Raw genomic sequence first — 20,015 nt, 5'->3', positions numbered from 1 at the left:
ACTGTATGATGCGCTGAAAACCCTGTTTAAGCTGCCACATCCATCAGCAGCATTGGAAAATGGACAAACAAGCATTGTCATAGCCAATCGGTCTCTGCAACGGTTGTGCCTAATAAGGGCTGTGTAAGAAGCACTTTATTGTTTACACTATTTGAGTTTTGGTTGCCCTGTAAAAATTGTTCCTTGCATAAAACGCTGCACTTTGGTGTCACTTCATTTATGAAAAGTGTCTTTATTTTCCAACAAATATGTTTAAACACTGACTAGAGAAGGGCTACATCACCCAGAAGGGAGTAGTTTTCATTCTTGGAATCACACTTTTAGTCTAAGACTGGAATAGTCTCCTATCAGGTCACGTGTGAAAATACAATCAGAGTGACGAGATATTTAAGGTCACAGAATCCACCTGTGATCACCCTGTGGATGCTTAGAACCTGGTAAAAAGGGAAGAATGTTTAATGTACACGATGGAAAAAAAAAAATCCCTGAGGTGCATGGGACTGAGGGCCAGATGTAGGTGTCCAAATACCGGTCGGAAAAGGCCGAAAATACCGATTTTCGGCCGTTTCCGACATCCGGTATTTGGACATTGGTATGTAGGGGCATGTAAAATTACAGAATCGGTAATTTTCCTGAATCTGTAATTTTACCGATTCGGTAAAATACCGAATTGGTAAAATTACCGATTCTGTAATTTCAGATGTAGGTAGCACTGTTTTCAGTGCTACAAGGGTTTAAGAATTCTTAATTTACCACCAACTAGTAGTTGGTGGTAAATTAAGAAAACCATTTAAAAAGCATTTTTTTTGCTTTTTAAACAGTGCCATGTGCACACATACATGCCCTAAGGGCATGTATGTTGTCACATTGCACACAAGGCAAAAACTGGGGTGCTACAGGGTGTCAAAGTGACACCCTGTCCCCCTTGGCAATTCGGTATTTTTACCGATTCTGTAATTACAGAATCGGTATTTGCCAGTGATTCCTATGGGCTTCAAGGCCCATAGGAATCAATGGCAAATACCGATTCTGTAATTACAGAATCGGTAAATACCGACTCTTACAGATTCGGTAATTATTTACCTACATCTGCCTCCTTCCTATTTACCGACTCTTAAATACCGATTCGGTATGAGTCGGTATTTAAGAATCGGTAAATAGGAATTACCTACATCTGGCCCTGAATGCGTTGGAGCAAAATCTGGAGTGCAATCACCGCAGGAGAAAAGACAGCAGTCGGAAAAATGTCTGCTCACAGAGAGGGTGAAGGAGGAGTGCTCTGGAAGAGGACTTAGAGAGGCCTGGCTCAGATCCGTAAAAGTAAATCCAAGGCTAAGAAAGAAAGAGTAAACAGGCTAATACAGTGTCAAATTTTAAGATCATGCTGAATCCACCTCAAGTTTAGTTCTTTCGAGTATTAGTTGCTGGGAGGCAGTTTCACCAGTCTGGTACATCTGGAAACTACAAGCTGAATGGACATATGTATTAAATAAGTGTATGAAGACATCACCATTCACACAAAGCTGCAGGATCAGAGAGGGCACGTCGTACTCAATACCAACTTGTTTTGAAATACTTGTCAATAATTGAAAAAATTATGCCAGTAATTAAATATACAACTAGGCTGTGAACTACTTCCTGCTGAATTTGTAACTGCACGTTTGTTGTATTCTTGCTTCTGGAGTTTAATTTGTGAGGTCAGAGCAGCAACGTAATTCAGAATGCAGCACTCCGCTAGAAGACATCTTACAATACTTGGCAATAATTGAAAAAAATTGTGCCAGTAATGAAATACACAACTAGGCCACAAACTACTTCCTGCAGATTTTTTAACTGCACGCTTGTTACATTTTTGCTGCTGTAGTTTATTCTGTGAGGTTTCAGCAGCGACGTAATTCAAAGTGCAGAACTCTGCCTGACACGGTCCTACATATTCATAACTAAGGCAGAATAAAATCAGGGTAATGCAAAAGTCAATCATTATTTGTAATGTAAGTTGTTTCACATAGGAACTTCAACAATACACAAGCTCACCCAGTCTGCACCCTACCCATGCTTCCTTCTGCGTTAAACCTTTTATAATTATAGAAGAACATCGACCAAGGATCCTGCCCAGTAGGGAGCAGCTGAAGTAGAGCACCGGAAAGCAGCAGCCCAGGATAAGCTGCAACAAGCTGAGCGACAGCTGCAGCCTTGCTGACAGCAGCAGTGTAGAGGTGTGGTGCTAGGACGATGGGAGAGGGCAGCTCTGGAGGTCTCCGGCACAGGAGGAGGTGGCGGTGGCTGCAGCCTCTGTGGGTGCAGCTTGGGGCAAATAGGAGCCTGGCAGCGGCACAGGATTTGAAAAAATGAGCAATAAAAATGGGACTCGTCAGTAATGAAAACGCCAGCACTCTTAACGTGTGGTGAGACTGGTCACCCCATTTAAGAAATAAGAAAATAGTCCCGAAACAATGGATGAAAATGGCCTCTGTGTATGTTTAGGAGCAGTTGGCTGGTGCTCTCGGGGAAGGCTCAACACCGGAAGAGGCATGCGGAATGCATGCCCTTAACAAATGGGGAGAACGAATATTGGAGCCATGATGGTGCCAGCAAATGGGATGCCTATGGGAGGGCTGTAATCCCACAAAGTAGATTCAGCATGTTCCTTTGAAACAGCACATGCGCGCTATCTAGAGCCGAGACCTAGAAAGAGGACAAGAATATGAACCAATCAGGGCTGCCCAGGAACCAGATCTTGCAATACACAACCAAGGTGGTGCTTTATAACAAGATGTACAATGGGAATGTCTTAACTAACTGATACAGCATAAGCTTTTGTTTCACTTGTTAGGGGGGCGCTCATTTCTCATTTTGGCCCATGAAGCAGATATCACACATACACTAGTTGAGTATGCTGGACTGTGTGTAACGATAGTTGGCTTTCCATGATGCAGCTGAAGCAAGTCATTCACTCGCTTGCTCCTTTCAATTTATGTAGTGTTCAGCCTTGCTTCATCACTTCATACTCTTAGGAATATACAGATGGTAAATAAAACACATGTAGGTATAAAACTTGAGCCCACATTTAGTAAAAATGGCATGCACAATCATGAAACACACAGTGTAAAATTGGTTTGCATCATGTGAGTGTCCATGCATTCTTTAGTAAATGTGGTCTTAAATAACCTAAGATGCAAAAAGACCATACTTCAATGTGACATAGCTGCTCTGCAGTTTCAGCTTTTCTGGCAGTTTTTTTTCTGTGGTTTGTGGCATGCAAATACATGATCTTTTAACAATGAGTATTTTGGTTTCGTGGTCTTGTTCGGAAACCTCAGGAATTATTATACATTGTAGTGTGCAGAGTACCCCCATTTTATATGATTTGAGAAAGTGGTTTGTGAAGATGAGTGAAACAGTGATGCTTTTTATATTTTATCACAGGCTAATCTCAAACAGGATCCACAATTCGATAAGTCTGTATGAGAAGGAGAATACATTTCCAAATGTGACATTCTAGATCAAAGAAGAATCAACAACCTGATATGGTTTTTTGGTTGGATCTGAAGATCAAGAAAAAGCTGAGAAAGAGGGTGCCCAAGATAGTCTGAACCCATCCCCTTCCTGTTCCATGTTCATAATTAAGTGACGTCAATAAAGAGAGACCGGGGCGTGGCCAAGCACGATCTGGAATGGCCGCGTAGTGAGTGAGCTCCGTCGTCGGTGAGCCCATCCGACTATCCTGAAGGACCATCCTCTAGTCCTAATTGCAACCCCTTGTGCCCGGAGGGTGGCGGAGACCGGGCCGCCAGCCCCCGTATCTGTGGCGGCTGGCGCTGCGGAACTGCGGCTGCTGCTTGAGGCGGACCCTGCCTAGGCCGTGAAGCCGGGCCCACAGTATTGGCTCCGCCCCGTCGAAGGGTCCGCGGACGGAGCTATTGCCGGTGTGCTGCAGCGCGGAGGGCCCGCATCGGGGCTGTGCGTTGCAGCGCTCAGCCATCAAGGTGCAATAAGGTGTAGAGGAGGCGGCATTGTGGCTGCAGCGGCTGCCGATGTGCCATTTCTCTTGGATCAAAAACAATACACATTCCACTCCGGGGCACACAATAGCCTTTCCCGGTTGGATTACTGTTTAGTCCCCGCCGCACAAGCGTCCTACATAACTGAATTCACACACTTGGCCAGGGGCATCTCACACCACTCTCCTCTATGGGTCCACGTGATCATAACTCGGGGTACAGCGGGAAAGGTGTCCCCCATCAATCCGTGGCATCTACGTAATCCCAAAATTCGCAAAGACCTCATTAAAACACTAGACAATTACTTCACTAATAATGAGGGGTCGGTGTCCTCTTCCCGGTCCCTGTTGGAGGCTTTCAAAACGGTTATCAGGGGTCAGGCACTCTCATTGATAGCAGGCTCGAAAAAAGAAAAAAATAAGGAAGTGGTTGACCTGGAGACTGAAATTGGTGTGCTAGAGGGAGAGTTGGAACAGGGAGTGACATAGGCCAAACTTCATCTCTTGAGCCTCAAACAACATGACTATAAAGCACTAGTAACTGACAGGACCAAGGCTCTTGGCAGAGAACAGCAGGGCTGGCTCTATGATCTGGCGGATAAGGCAGGGAAGCTTATTGTTTGGCTAGACAAAAGAGACTGGGCTTGCCGCCTGGTCCCGGAGCTCCTCACTGAGGAGGGAGTATCGCTCACTGACCCACAAAACATTGTGGACAGGTTTGCGGACCACTTTCAGTCAGTTTATACTTCGGTATCTCCTCAGTCAGAGGCTGACTCCCAGCTGCTACTCCGAGACATTCAGCTCCCATGTCTTTCTCCCAAGGATCGGGAGTTTATGAACAGTGCATTAACGGCGGATGAGATTGCCCAAGCTATCCGTTCCTTGAAATCGGGGAAGGCACAGGCCCCAACGGGCTCCCTGTTGAACTCTATAAGCTCAAGCCTGATAAGTTGGCTCCTTACTTAAAAGATATGTATGTTGAGTCTAGAGACAAGGGGGCTCTACCTGGGGACCAAAAAGTGGCTAGAGTGGTCGTTATTCATAAGGAGGGCAAGGTTAAAACTAACTGTGCCTCATATAGGTCGATTTCTTTATTAAACGCTGAACCTAAGATACTGGCCAAGCTCCTGTTGAACAGACTGGTAAACTTGTGAGTGGTCTGATCCACCCAGACCAGTCGGGCTTTATGCCCCACAGAAACACAGCTTTAAATCTGCGCAGATTATATGGGGTGATAGCCAGAGCCCACACTCTATGGGAACCAGCGGTAATTGCTTCACTTGATGCAACCATGGCTTTTGACACTATTGAATGGCCCTATTTGTGGGCTGTCTTGGCCAAGTTCGGATTCGGCCCCGACTTTATCGGTTGGGTACGTTTGCTGTATACTGAACCGCTTGCCCAAATAGTGGCAAATAACAGGGTTTCAGCGTCATTTCAGCTTGGTCGAGGTACCCGACAGGGCTGCCCATTATCACCCCTCCTTTTCCCACTGGCCCTGGAGCCTCTTGCAGCCTAGCTGCGTTGGGAAACATCTATCCGGGGCATGCGGTGGTCCCCTGAATCGGAGGATCGCATATCCCTATATGCAGATGATATTCTGCTCTACCTGACCTCTCCCCGAAAGTCCCTCGGTGTGATTTTCGACGTCCTGGCCTCCTTTGGGAGAAATTTCGGACCCTCAATCAACTGGGGGAAATCAGTGTCGTTTGTGCTGAGTGGGGACCCCCCCCGGTCCCTCCGCGAAATTGTCCTATACAAGTCAACTTGGAAGGTTTCAAGTATTTGGGGGTTTTCATTTCTCTTGACCCAAAGACTAGATATGCCCAAAATCTTCCTCCCCCGTTGTAGAGACTCAGGAGTGATATCACTAACTGGAGGAGGCTCCCGCTTTTGTTGTTGGGCCAGGCAGCCCTTTTTAAAATGATGGCTCTGCCTCGTTTCCTGAATGCCCTTCAAAATACTTTGGATGCAGTGCCCGCCAGCTACTTTCGTGAAGCCGAAAGTTTGCAGCGTAGTCTACTCTGGGAAGGCAGACCCCGTATCGCCCTAAACAAGCTGACACTTCCCTGGTATGACAGGGGCATCGCCCTCCCTGATACCAAATGATATTATTGGGCTTCCCAGCTGGCGGCGATCAATCATGGCACCTATGGTCCTGTTGATGACCCGGGTTATGCCATGGATAAATGGCTTCTTCCCGGGTGTGGGTATAGCAGCTCCTGTACTCAAGACCGACAAAATTGGGCTTGACGGGGCCGACCAAGCATACTGTACGTATCTGGCATGATGCCACGAGTTCCCTAGGTTGGAGAGATAAATTGACCATGGCCACCCCGCTCTGGGACTCAGAGAAGCTAGGTAAGCTGTGGAAGACGAAGAGGTTTGATAAGTGGGTCCTGATTGGGATCTCCACCATTAAGGATATTTGGGGTAAGCGGAGGATTAAATCATTTGAAGAGATGCAGGCGGAATACGCACTATCAAATGCCGAATATTTCCGTTATGCCCAAGTCCGGCATTCGCTCCATGCGGCACTGCCTGGGGATGCTGATCCTCCGAAGGCCTCACCTCTGGAGGATAGAATTCTTGACGGCCACCTCCCCGAAAAAACTATCTCCTTGATTTACAAGAAGCTGATTAATCACAGGGCTGATCCCCTCGAGGTGCTGAGGGACAAGTGGGTGCAAGGTGGGATAGAACTGGACGACGAAGACTGGTAGACAGCCGTCTCTTCCCCGCGGGCGGTCGCCATTCCGGCTCGACTAAGGCTGGTTCAGCTTAAGATACTGCACAGGGTCTATGTCACGGGACCCAGACTTCTACACATGGGACTGTCTGATAAGGGACTGTGTAGACAGCGGTGTGGCCTTACAGGTACATTTCTACACATTATCTGGGAATGTGAACACATCACCACATACTGGCGCAAAATACATGACACTATGCGTAGGGTCTTGGGGGTCTCTTTGATGCCGGAGGCGAGGAGATGCCTCCTAAACATATGGAATCCCATCGACCTCAACACCTCACAAACGCAATGGTCTACTTTGGGCTTCATGTTAGCGAAAAGAAATATATCCCAGCTATGGGGAGCCAAACAGCCTCCCACTCTGGAAATGTGGGAAAACAACTTAGACTGGTGTATGTTTAGGGAAAAACGACATACCCTGCGAGGGGACGCCCTCGAAAGTGGTCACTGATGTGGGGACCCTGGAATTGTTACAGAGGAGAAATTTGTACGCCACCTAGGCATGCTGCTTTATATGACCCACCTCCCCGTGAAGTTCCCTTTCAATTGTGATTTCATTTATCCTTATACCCCCCCGGTGTATTATTTGCTACATGACAGTGTCCTCGGTAATGCGATTTTTGCTGATGCTATTATTTAATAAAAAGAATTAATAAAAAAATAAAAAATAAAGAGAGACCACTGCATCATTCAGCTCATATGATGGAAGGAAATTAATTGTTTCAACAGTTATGGGTTTCTTGTTCTATTGTCTGATAAGTAAAGTACACATGATTTGCCATGCTGTCTACAGAAAGGGGCACAGGGCAAAACAGCAAATGGCTTGCATCAATTATTCTATCCTATAAATGTTTGCCCTCGCCCTGTACTTACAACACTGAGGAGCGTAGGTTTCAGGATATGACGCTTGGGCATGTTTTTATTTTATGTAAACATGACATGGCATTGGAAGAGTTACAGGCAGGGGAATACATTAATGCATTGAGTTAATGGCAAGCTCTTAATATAAAAAACTAAAATCGCTCTCCATTAGGGCAGAGGAGTGCTACCACCCGCAAATAAAACAATTATAAAATCGTTTTTTAACCTGTTTTATTTTAATCCCCCTGGACCTGCCCCTAGGGCTCTGGTGTGTCTTGGGGGCAGGTCCAGGGGGATGACACTGTGGTGGGAGAGTGATAGTGCACTCCCTTGTCCTTTCACTGTGCATGAGGTGTTTGGCCGGCCGTTTTAGGCCAGCCAAACATATCATGTGTAGTGAAGCTTTCGCTAGCCCCAGATGTGTTGCTGGGGCTGGAGAAAAGAGGCACAGGCTCCCAGTCTGCCTGGGAGCGCAAAGTCATAGCTATCATGTCAATCCTGATGCTGCTTTCCTGCAGCATCATGATTGGCTATAGTGCAGTCTGGGAGCTTGTCCCAGAAGCAGGAAGGGCCATTGGAGCGGAAGTCGCGATCAGGTACGTTTATTTATTCCCCTCCCCATCCCCCCCAAGCTTCCACCTGCAGCCTGCCCACCACTTTGGCAGGGTACAGGTCGCTGCTGACCATGTTAAAAATTATTCTAAAAGAAACGAATCCCAGAAATGACTGTATTGGCCAGAAAATTCAGTTTCTATTATATATTGCTGTTTGATTTCTGAAATAGTGACACAACCTGACCAATTCCTGCTAGCAAAATATAGAAAAATAAAAGATCTTCAGATTTAGGCCTGGGAAGAATTTTAATTACGCCAGAGTAAGTGCCCATGGGCATCCAGAGGGTCCTTGATAGTTTTGCCATCTTATGCAAAAACAGGGGGCTGGAGATAAACGGGAAACGGCCACTACAACGCGGCCGTTTCCGCGAATGCATTAACCACGCATGCATAAACACACTAAAGACCAAATTTATAGTCTTCAACTCAGCAAAAACCTCCCGTCCAAGCCCCTCTTTAAATGCCACCTTGCTTGAGAGGGTGTCAGTTTTTGACTACCTAGGTGTTACTCTGTCAGAAACTTTTGAATGGGGCCGGCAATTGGCTAAAGCAAGCGGGAAGTTAGCTCAGATTGCGTGGGGATTTGCAAAAATGTATAGAAACTCCTGTCACAAACCAGCTGGCCCTTTAGTGGAGATATATAAGGTGCAAGCTAGCGGTGCTACATTGTATGGGGTGGAATTATGGGGTCATCGTCCCTCCGATAGACTGACCAAAACCGAGAACAACTTTATGAGGCAAATGCTAGGCCTACCGATAAGCCCCCACCCCCCAACCCCAATACGCATGGACCTAGGAATCGAACTGATAGTGGATGAGATTGGATGTAGGCCACTAACATTTTGGCGCAGACTGTGAGTGACCCCGGAGCTAGCAGTCTACCAGACAGAGCTAAAGTTATTGAGTCTCCCGGGTCTGGACAAAATACCTTGGCTTGTGTACGTTAAGGACCTATGTTGCAGAATGGGTAAACTTAGCTTATGGAGCAACCCTGAAGAATCGTGTCCGATAACTTTACGTTCAGAATTAGTAAAAGCTTACAGGTTGCTCAAATTAGCAGATGTTCAGGGGGACTCGGCCTTAGGACACTTGCAAGCTAACTTCCTAAGGATTAAAGACGAGTATCGTACCGAGTCCTTTCAGGATGATATTCAACCCACCTCTGCAAGGAAACTATATATCCAGTTCAGACTAGGTTCCTTGCTGCTTCGTGCTTTTACCAACAAATGGTCAAAAGCCATTACCCTTGGATTCCCAGCTTGCAACTGTGGGGATGAGTCAGAGCTCCATGTCTTCTTTTTTTTCTGGCTTTAAACCAGCCTGACAGCGCTGGCTCATCACACTCTGTAGGAACATAGGATTAATGCACTGTGTGGCGGCATTTAGAGTCCTGAAATATGACTCCCACCCACCCATTGTCTATGCCGTATCACGTTTTTTAAATTCAATGTGGCACATCCGTACAGGCCCGGACTGACCATAGTGGGCACCGGGCATTTCCCTGGTAGGCCGCTAGGGTTGGGGTCGGTTTGGACCCCTGGGGGGCCGTTTTTGTTACCGGGGGTCGGCAATATCAGCCCCCGGTAACAAAATCGTCCAAAACCGGCCCTCGCAAACTGCTCGGCTGCCTCCCTCTCACCCCAGGGGGGGTGCAGCTGAGCAGTTTGCCAGGGCCGGTTTCTGTTCCCAGTCCGGCCATGCATCCGTAGGAGGTTGGTAAACATGGCACCACATTGATACAAAGCCCATAGTGCATGCAGCCTCCCTTTTTTTAACTTTTTAATCTTTTTTTTACTTTTCTCTATGTTTTAACTATAAAGAATCGGGATGAATTGTAAATATATACTGATAAGACTGTATATGCATATGTAGTGTTTCTGCCCCTAATGGCTTTACACAGGGCAATTGACAGAGCAGCTGGGTGAGGATGGGGTGAAGGCCTGGACCCCTCGATCCTCCCACCCTGTGCTTAATATGATGTATTTTAATCCCGCCAATTTACAATTTCCATATGTGTGTTTTACCTGTATTTTTCTATGATATGTGTTTCTATTCGTGCAAACCGTTTTTATCTTGTACTTTTTATGGTCTATATTGACGGAAATAAAGTTTGCTGGAATTAATTACTTTCGGTAATTCCGTGTTACTTTTTGACATGGAATTGCCAATATCTACGCAATTACTTTATTTATGTTTTGCTGCACTTAGCGCAATTTTTTTATGTAAATGCAGGGTTCATTTTGCACTAAGGAAATAGCGCTAAATGTCGGTAGCAGGTTGGGGGGAAATGTTTACTCTAAGAAATAACTCTAAATGCAGATTTACTATCCTTACGTAATTCAAGAGTAATCTCGCAGTTTTTTCAGGTAATTCCACATGATTACGCTACGTTGAATTATTCAAGTAAAGCCCACCCCTAATATTTATATAGCAACAGCATCTGAGGTTTTTGATGTTTAATAGTTGTATTACTTCCATATGTTCCATGCTGTGTCCCCTGAGGTCTTGGTGGGGCTAGTAGTAAGAAATATAGTCCAGAGAGTTTATTTGAGTTAATATTATAATCCCTGCTTAAAGTGCTTTTTTGTTACTCAAAACCTTACCTGAATTCCTATGGGTCCTGTTTTGCCTGCTTTTAACTTGCTCAGTCCATAGCGTTGGGTAGCGCGAGGCGAGATCTGGAATGTAAAATGGCATTAAATGTTCAGTAGCATGTAGAAAAAGAACGCAGGGACCAAACATGTGCTTCTTCACAGACGTCACAAATTCCTACTGTTTAATGAATTACATGCTGATTCTACAGAGCAGGCTGCGAATCGATCACAGAACTTCCTTCGACATTTTTTCAGCAAGAAATGATTGGGCCAAATGTTTAGAGTTATGCTGGTTAACAATTCAGGGCGCGGTTCCAGTGCTAACAAAAAGATTCTAAACACATTTGTGCGTCTATGAGTTTGCTCAGTGCCCGTTCTGCTAATTTCTCAAAGTAGGTAAATCAAATCATCTAGCAAAATTAGTGGTTAGTGTAAATGCAAATTTGAAAGAAAAAACTTTAAGGCTAATATTCCCTCTAAAATGGACTCTGTGGCCAAGTCCCACAAGGACTCCGATCTGCAGATGTTCTCTCACAAGTCGTACAAAGGAATCTTGAGATAGATGGTGCCAAAATTAAATATGCAATAATAAAAAATTGAAATAGTTACTGCAACAAAATTCGTCAGTGCTTCAACAGCTAGAGTTGCATGCATGTCACATAGTATAATTGCAGCACTAACCCCAGTACACAAAATGTCTGTCCACTAGGACACATTATAGGTTGTGAGATGTGGTATTTCTGCATGTTTGTTTGATAACCACTCGTTTCCAAGTTTTATCTGGTGTGAAATCCTACCCTTTATTAATGTAAGAGATTCTACACCCAGTAACACAGCGTACAGTAATATCATCTGCTTTTCAGGTCAAAATTTACACCTGCTAAAGAGACAAGAAATTCGGAAATATATCATATAAATGCCAAAGTAACTGCAGACACCACATATTATTCCCCATTTCAACCCTAAAACATATATTCGTCTGGTAATAGGGTGGTAATACTTACAGTGGCGGCTCCTCCGCTAAGGCAGAGAAGTGTTGCCCGACTGCTTTGAAACAGTGAAAGAAAGGAACAATAAAATGATAATTACTTGATGTTATTATCATTTTATTTTATCCTGAGGCAGCTTGGCAGGTGTGGCTGCTCTGATCACAGGGCAAGGGAGGAGTGGTGGGCACTCTGAAGTTCGTATGACGCTTTGGCCAGCCCAGGGCCAGCAAAACAGTCATGCACACTTAGCATGTTCAAAATCCAGGCTGCATTACAGCCTGGGTGGCGAGCATGCCTAGGTCCCCAGTCCCCATGTGAGTGTCGAACCAAAGCACTCAGACCGATCACAATGCTGCATTGCAGTGTTGTGAATGGCTCTGGGGAGCCTGGATGTGATTCCTGTTCTGCGACTTTGGCCTGACGCGGAGGAGAGACGACGTGGGAGAGATGCGGCAGGAAGGAAGTGTATTTCTTTTAAAATATTTTTTTAGAACCCCCACCCCCCTAAATCCTACATCCCCCCGAATTTCATTCCTTGAAAAGCTTTGTGGTGTTATGTGCATATCAGAGGGGAACCACACCACCCACCTTGAAACTGCACACACCCAACTTGTAGCAGCACAGTTTGCCATGTTTAGGTCTGGGTTGACAGCACAGTTATGACTGACCTTACGTGGTTAACAGAAAAAAAGAGCTTTAAGATCACTACTGAGAGAGGGGCATTGGTTTAACCAATATATATATATACATTAATTGGGCAGAATTAGTGTGCTTACACAAACAGTACTTGTATTGCAATATCTTTCTAGTAGAAAGCCTATGCACAATACAGCAATACCGAGTTAGTCATGGTGACAAAGTAATGGTCGAGACCTTCCTGTATAAATACGCCAGGACTACTGTCTACTGTCTTTGTTGTATGAAAAGTTACAACAAAGGCAGCAGTTCTGGCTCATTTATTTAGAATGGCATATGTTGAAGCCAATAGGCATTTAAGGGTGTATTGTGATGAATATATATAAACACATATATATATATATATACATATATATATCTATGACAGCAACTCCTCCAACACGCAAAGAAGCAGAGGCCACAGCGGGGAATCTGGTGGAAGCTTTTAATTTGATGCAAAGGCAAATTACATCACTCATGACATGGTCAGTGACATCACTGATGACATTTCAAATTACTTCACTGATGACATCATCCAGTGACTGTGTGTTTCTGTAAAGGTTAAATATGTTTTATATATATATATATATATCAAGGTCTATTGAAGAATTAATGCATTATCACATGCCTTAAGAGATTATTTAGTAGGTGCGTGACTGACTGTATAAGTGAATGATTGAACGTGTCTTACTGAATGCATGGGTTAGTGACTAAACAGTGTAAAAGTCTGTATTAGTCTCTCCGTTGGTGTGTAAACAACTGCATGGGTTGCTGAATAACTACATGAGTGTCTATATAAGTTATTGATTTGTTGTCTGTATGAGTGCCTGAGTGTCTGTGTGGGTGGGTGCATGGGGGGTGTATGAGTCTGTGCATAGATGTGTGAGTGGGTGATTCAGTGGTTGTATGGATTAAAATGTTGTTATAATCTCTTCATCTTAAGAATGTTTCTTACGAACGTTCAGCATGTAATCCATGATGATTCTTATATTCTAATTCTATTTGTTGGGATTCCACTCGGAACCTGACCTGGAGTTGAGACTGGGATCGAGGTCCGTGAGGGTTGTAATTTGAACTGCTCAAATAAATATCACTTAATGAACTTCTGGTTTGATGAATCTTACTTAAAACACTGGCGATGAGGTGAAGAGAGAAAAGAAGCAACCCTACTCGACATTCTGAATTAAAACGAACTCATGCGCAAGTTGAGGATCTCACCTTCCTATTTCCTCATCCGAATTGATTTGAGGTGACGACGGAAGGCGTATCTCCTGCATAGCGGTACAGCGGATGACAGAAAATACCTTCAACGATCTGCAAGTATCCGTGTTGAAGTGTGTATTGAGTGCTGACCTTTGATCCTTTCCCTGTGCGAGACATGTTCACTGCTTGATTCCCATGGAGGATGTGATGATGTACGCCTGATTCACCAGTCACTCCAGATGCATTGTGGGAGAGAACAACTAGACTGCATTGTCATTGATGAACGAGACTGTTTCCTTGGATTCTTCTCAAGCGTGTCGTACTGTACTTACGTAATCGACGTTTATGGGAGGAACAACTAGACCGCATTATCACTACTGACGAGGCTGTTTCCTTGAATTCTTCTCAAGCGCGTTGTAGCGTACTGACGTCAGCGGCCATTTTTAACTACTATTTCTCGTCAGTATGTTGTTGCCGATCACACTGATCACTCATGCAACGTTTTTCTGATGCGTTTATCAGGTAACGCTTTCATGACCGTTTATTCTTACGGAAATTAACCAATAACTGAACTATCTATGCGCTGTTTCAAACATTGTATTGTGTGGATAACTACATATTTCGGAATTCTAGTGCTGCTGTGACGCTGTGATACACACACACATTTGACTCTTTTTGGAAACAAGCATTGCAAAACAACAAACTTGCAGTGCACACAGTGATGCACACCCTATTATAACAAGACTACTCACTAATATGATCTAATGTTTATTATTTATCTATAGCAGACATTATTACATGTAGACTCTTTATAATCAATAGAGACATTATTTTTATTTATTTATAATGTCGACTTCTTCTGAACCTCCAAATTTTTTGTCGGAGAAAGGTGAGCCTGTTTTGACATTGAGGAGATGGAAACACATTTTTGACTCTTATCCTATAGCCATAGGTGGTGAAAAGTTTTCTGCATGTCGCAAACAAGCAATTCTTTTACATAATTTAGGTATTGAAGGGAGGTGTATCTATGAAAGTCTTGATCTGATTGAAATTGGAAATGAAGCTGATGAACCTGGGAATGTATATGACATGTTCGTTTTATTGCTTGAAAAACATTTGTGTTCATATATTAATGTCGTTTTGGAACGACACAAGTTTTTTTCAAGAACTCAAGGTAAGACAGAAAAAATTTCAAGTTATGTAACTGCTCTTGAAACATTAGCTAGAACATGTGAGTTTGATCATTTAAATGATTCTTTGATCGGAGATCAAATAGTTAGGTGTACAAATAATACTGAGCAAAAATCCTAATTTAAAAGACGCAATCACAATTATTGAAGGTATGGAGAAAACTAACATGTGGGTACAAGAGATGCGTAATGACAAGAGTAAGGATAGTTCAACTAAAGAAAGTGCTTCTTCTGAGTCATCAGTTAATGATGTTTTCAGGATAGATAAACAAGGTAACAAGGATAATGAAAAGACTCCATCTCTTGTAAATAATGAGATAGACACAAATCTTGACAAGGAAAAGTTTACTCCGAATTATACTAGAAACAGTAAACCCAAATGTTTTGTTGTGTAGGAATCTAGGACCCTAGTGTAAATTCCCCGATTCATGCCCATATAAAGGTATAAATTACCCGATCCTTATATAGGCATATAAATCATTACCATATTGTATATGCAGCCTAAATACGGCATGGCTACTTCCACTAAGTTCCGAGAATCAACAACGATTTCTTTAAAAAACCCGCCTTCAGCAGCTAGGGACTTCCCCTCGCCTGAATACTAATTTATCTAGGAAATCATGGAGTTTTCAAAGAACTGAGTCTTTGAGTGACGTTATTATGTCCAATCATACATCAAACTCGGCACCTTCAGGGTATAAATATGCCGGCATTTGCCCAGACAAACACACACGGTGGTTTGGAGCAGATCGACTAACTCCTTGCCCGACGCCCTGCAGCAGCAAGTGCCGAAGGAAGCCTACCCTCCAGCTGACGCACTGATAGATGCTGTCTTTTCTCCTGGTGATAAATCCAGCCCCAGTGTTTCCAGGCTACCCTTGCGGGTTGCTGGGAAATCGAGTCCTGAGAGAGAGATACAAGACCTCCTTCATTCTAAAACCATGGTACGGAGCTGATTAGACCCTTAGAGAATTCTTGGAATAGATTATTGGCAAAGAATACTAAACTTAAGCTACACCTCACTTACTTCTTCCCTTGTACTAGTCTTAGGTTAGGTACACTGGGGTAGGCGTATTTTAGAAGCACCAGTTGAGTACCTTTAGTCCTTTTATCACTGTATGTATTATATGTTATTTTATATGGCTTTGAAACCATACCATGCTTTTACAGTACTACTTTATAATACTTGTTGTATTATATGCCCTGTACTTTATAACCAGTATTACGATTTTAGCAGTACATTTCTTATGCTTGAGAAAGAAGACTGTTCAATAAATACTTTTTATTGAAAACGCCCGTCTCTCTATTTCACCGCACCTCTGGTAAAACGAAGCATGCACGATTGACTGAGTAAAATAGCTATCTATTGTTTCCGCGACTAGAGATTGATTTCTTATTCTTGGGAAACAAAGTTGTAATGTTTATGCGGTTGTCAGAAACTAATCCCTTCTTGTGAATTCGAGAAAGTTTCTAGTGACCTCTGAGCTAGCTGGCACTCGCAATTAAGTTTAATATATTCGGTAGAGATCTCGTCGACCTCAATCCTACGTCTAAACTACAGGATATATTATTCCAATGCGCAGAGCCTATTGGGAATATAGGAACGACACTACATGGCGCCCAATGTTTGGTAAGGCGATAATTTAACGCTAGATACTAGAGTAACTCAGTCGTGCTTTTCACACAGACCCATTTTTCCTGTAAAATACTCCAATAGACGTCTGGAGTGGGTGAAAGGATAATACCCGCCAAAACTGAGTAGGACGAAAATCCTATGTATTCGTTTTTGGTTTGTTCAATGTTGAAGGATACAGTGTTCCAAAATATTGTGCACCTAATCTTTGTTTCCTTGAAACTTGTTCTGCAAACTCTTCAGTCAGTAAAATAATGATTAGTGACGAAGAATTAGCTGCAGCTGCAGCACAAGCAGTTTTAGATAACAGAAATCTACAGAATGACCCGGATGTTATAATCATCCCGGTAAATGTAAGAAAAACTATAACTTACAAACTCATAAACAATGGAGTATCATCGAAAGGTGGTAAAGTAATCTTTGCTATAGAGGCACATGAATATCGGCAGACAGAAGTATTCTATTCATGGATTCACTTTCCTCCAGCAGATGCAGGAACACACGAGTTTCACTACTACAAAGGTAGAAGAACCTCCAACAGAATACGTTCCTTACGAGGACGTTGAAATTCCATTAACTTACCAAGAGCATCAGCTCTGGTTTAAAGGCGCCCTACAACATGAAAATCACATAACCAGGCTTGGTGCACTAGGTAGACCAGGAGCGACATGGCCGGTACTAGCCAGCTATACACCACATCCTGACATTGAAAACATGATAGGTCCAAAACTGTTAGTACAGCTAAAACAGTTAATTAAAATACATAGACAATTGGATCAATATGTCATGCGGACCTTAACAGTCCAACCTACTGTAAGGGTTCCACATCACACCCCTCACCAGGGGAACACAAACAAAATCACACCACAGACTATACAATCAGTCATTGGTAAATTGCCTGCAAAGAGGGAACAAATTCCGTTCTGGTTAGCTCAGAAAATTACTCAAATAGAGGCAGTATTCCCTGATAGCACACCTCATGAGAAACACAGAATTCTGACAATCTGTTTACCAATGGGGATAGCACCACATGTGGAGGACTGTGACACTTGGGGTACAGTCTTTGCTTCAATCTACACAGAAACACATGGTGTTCCGTCTATGGCGGTAATACCAGACGTTCTGAGACAGATTCAAAATGAATACGGACCAGAACCTGCCTTAAATCTCGGTATGAAATTACTAAAAGATTTGAAACAGGTCTCGGCTTTACTATTAGCCAACATCAAAGGTGAAGCAGCATCCGTGGCAATCCACCAAAAGCTAAAAGAAACAGATATAAAAAAACAACCATATGAGCTTGCTAGAATTATTGAAAAATCTTATGAAGAACTAGGTAGAGATAGTTTGGGTGGGAAACCATTAAAACCACAACTAACTGAAAATCCTGTAAACGTTTTTTTTAAAAATAATCTCACTACTCCTAAGAAGAAGTGGGAAAACACTAAACAGACACTTCCTAAAGAGAAGCGTTCTCAGTCCAGAGGAAGATCTCCCCAACGGGGAGGTAGGTCTCCACAACGGGAGCACTCTGAAAAAAGATATAACCTCAGAAATAGGGATAATTTGAGAAAACCTAATAGATATCAAGATACTGATACACGTTCCTCTTGTACCTTTCAGACTTCCTCGCAGAAATCCGAGAGGAGAGGACGATCAGAACAAAGAGAAGAACGCGTGAAGTCCAAAGACGAACAGCACGTTCCTAAAAATATGAAAACTCAATTCACCAAAAAGAAGGTAGCAAGCGTAAAGATCAGGCATGCCAAGGATCTTGAGGACACAACTCAAGAACGGGGAGTGGGCCCAGACAATGCTAGACAGCGCAGCAGAAGTAACCATAGTTCGCAAGATCCTGAAGGATCATCTGGAGACAGTGGACTTGAATGAATGGATCGAAGTTGAAACTGCCGACACCAGGGTTAGTGTACCCCACAAGTTATATTAAGTAACACTCCAGATGGAGGGGGACATAACTAGGAAAATAAAAGCTCTCTTTTGGGAGAAGCTATCTAAGGGTTATGACATTCTTCTAGCTGAACAAGACTGGCCACCTGAGTTTGTCAGGGAGTGCCCACATGGCGAAGAGATAATTATGCCAGCCTTCTCAAATCACATTCCAATTCATAAAAAATACACATATGCCAGGAAATGGGCAGTGGCCCAGGCTCCAGCATTATACCAAATTCACGCAGGATGGGATGAGGATTCTCCTCACCATAAAATCCAGTTGAAAACTCAACCTACTGCTCAGAGGCAGTACCCAGTTAAGCAAGAAGCTAAAAAACAGGTCAGGGAGATTTTAAATCAACTTGAATACCAAGGGGTAATTGAAACATGCAACTCATCAATGAACAATCCTGTGTTTCCTTTCTCAAAACCAGACCATTCATATTGTCTAGTTTTGGACTACAGACACTTAAACTCTTGTTGCAAAACTTTTGCAGTACAAAATGCACACAGTGCAGCACTGATGAATAACAATGTGCGTAAAAAATAGAAAACCGCATTAGATATTTCAAATGGGTTTTTCTGTCAAAACATTGCACCTGAAAGCAGGCATTTGACCGCTTATTTCAATTATGGGGACATAGAGACAATTTTGCTGTCTCCCCCGGGGATTCAAGAATAGTCCAGGGTTATTTTCAGCCAGAGTAACAGAGTTACTACAAATGTATGATGACGAGGCATTATCTTATGTCGATGATATCTATCTTACAAACGACGATTTGGACGTGCACTTGAAAAGACTGAACACCATAATACTTGGGTTCGCTTCTGAAAGGTACAAATTCAATTTTAAGAAATCACGAATTGCCCACCTCAACGTCCTATTCTTAGGATACGAGTTATCAAGTGAAGGCAAAAGCCTGGCAGCCAACTTCCTAGAGAAATGTGCGCTGCTCCAACCTCCAAAGACGCTGAAGAACTTACAGTCAATTCTAGGTTTCCTGAATTTCGGAAGAACTTATGTTCTGAATTACGCAGAAAGGGTTAAACCTCTCTACGAACTAATCAAACCTGATTTCAAACCAACAAATTGGACTCAAAGCCATACAGAAATTCCGCGTTCAGTGCAAACAGACATGTTAGCAAAAACACAGTTAGAAATACGCGACAATGTGCGCAATCTTGTGATCTGAATCATCCCAGGGATATGCGGATTCACGTACTTGACCTTTAATGAAGGTGAAAAGGTACCAATAGCATATAAATCACACTTGTACACACAAGCTGAAATAAAATTCACTTCTACAGAAAAAATTCTGACAGCAGTTCAAACTGCAGTAGCAAAAGAGAGAGCTCTCGCACAGGGAAAACGTATAATGATCATTACACCTGTACCTGCCTTAGAGGCAGTGACGAAAGCAAGCATTCCCAATGCTAAGGCTTTACATCCGAGATGGATACAATGGGTTAATTCTCTTGCTGCAACAGGCGTTGAATACGTCTTTGACCCCTACTTGAAGACACAAGAATTCCTACAATACGAACACGAATGTC

General features: G+C 43.3%; 1 protein-coding gene and 1 long non-coding RNA gene across 5 annotated transcripts in view; one reads left to right on the top strand and one right to left on the bottom strand.

Moving 5' to 3' along the window:
* SMOC2 (SPARC related modular calcium binding 2) overlaps positions 1-20,015 on the bottom strand; it is a 1,417,970-nt gene that overhangs the window by 668,238 nt on the left and 729,717 nt on the right. For all 4 annotated transcript variants that reach the window (XM_078648722.1, XM_078648720.1, XM_078648721.1 and 1 more), the window contains exon 7: positions 10,831-10,905. In XM_078648722.1, coding sequence (XP_078504848.1) covers positions 10,831-10,905 — 75 coding nt within the window. The remainder of the gene's footprint in view (positions 1-10,830; positions 10,906-20,015) is intronic.
* LOC144763268 (uncharacterized) overlaps positions 1-20,015 on the top strand; it is a 64,688-nt gene that overhangs the window by 28,470 nt on the left and 16,203 nt on the right. The window lies entirely within an intron of this gene.

Source organism: Lissotriton helveticus, chromosome 6 (assembly GCF_964261635.1).
Source record: "Lissotriton helveticus chromosome 6, aLisHel1.1, whole genome shotgun sequence".
Classification (NCBI taxonomy): Eukaryota; Metazoa; Chordata; class Amphibia; order Caudata; family Salamandridae; genus Lissotriton; species Lissotriton helveticus.
This window is presented reverse-complemented; position numbering and strand designations above follow the sequence as displayed.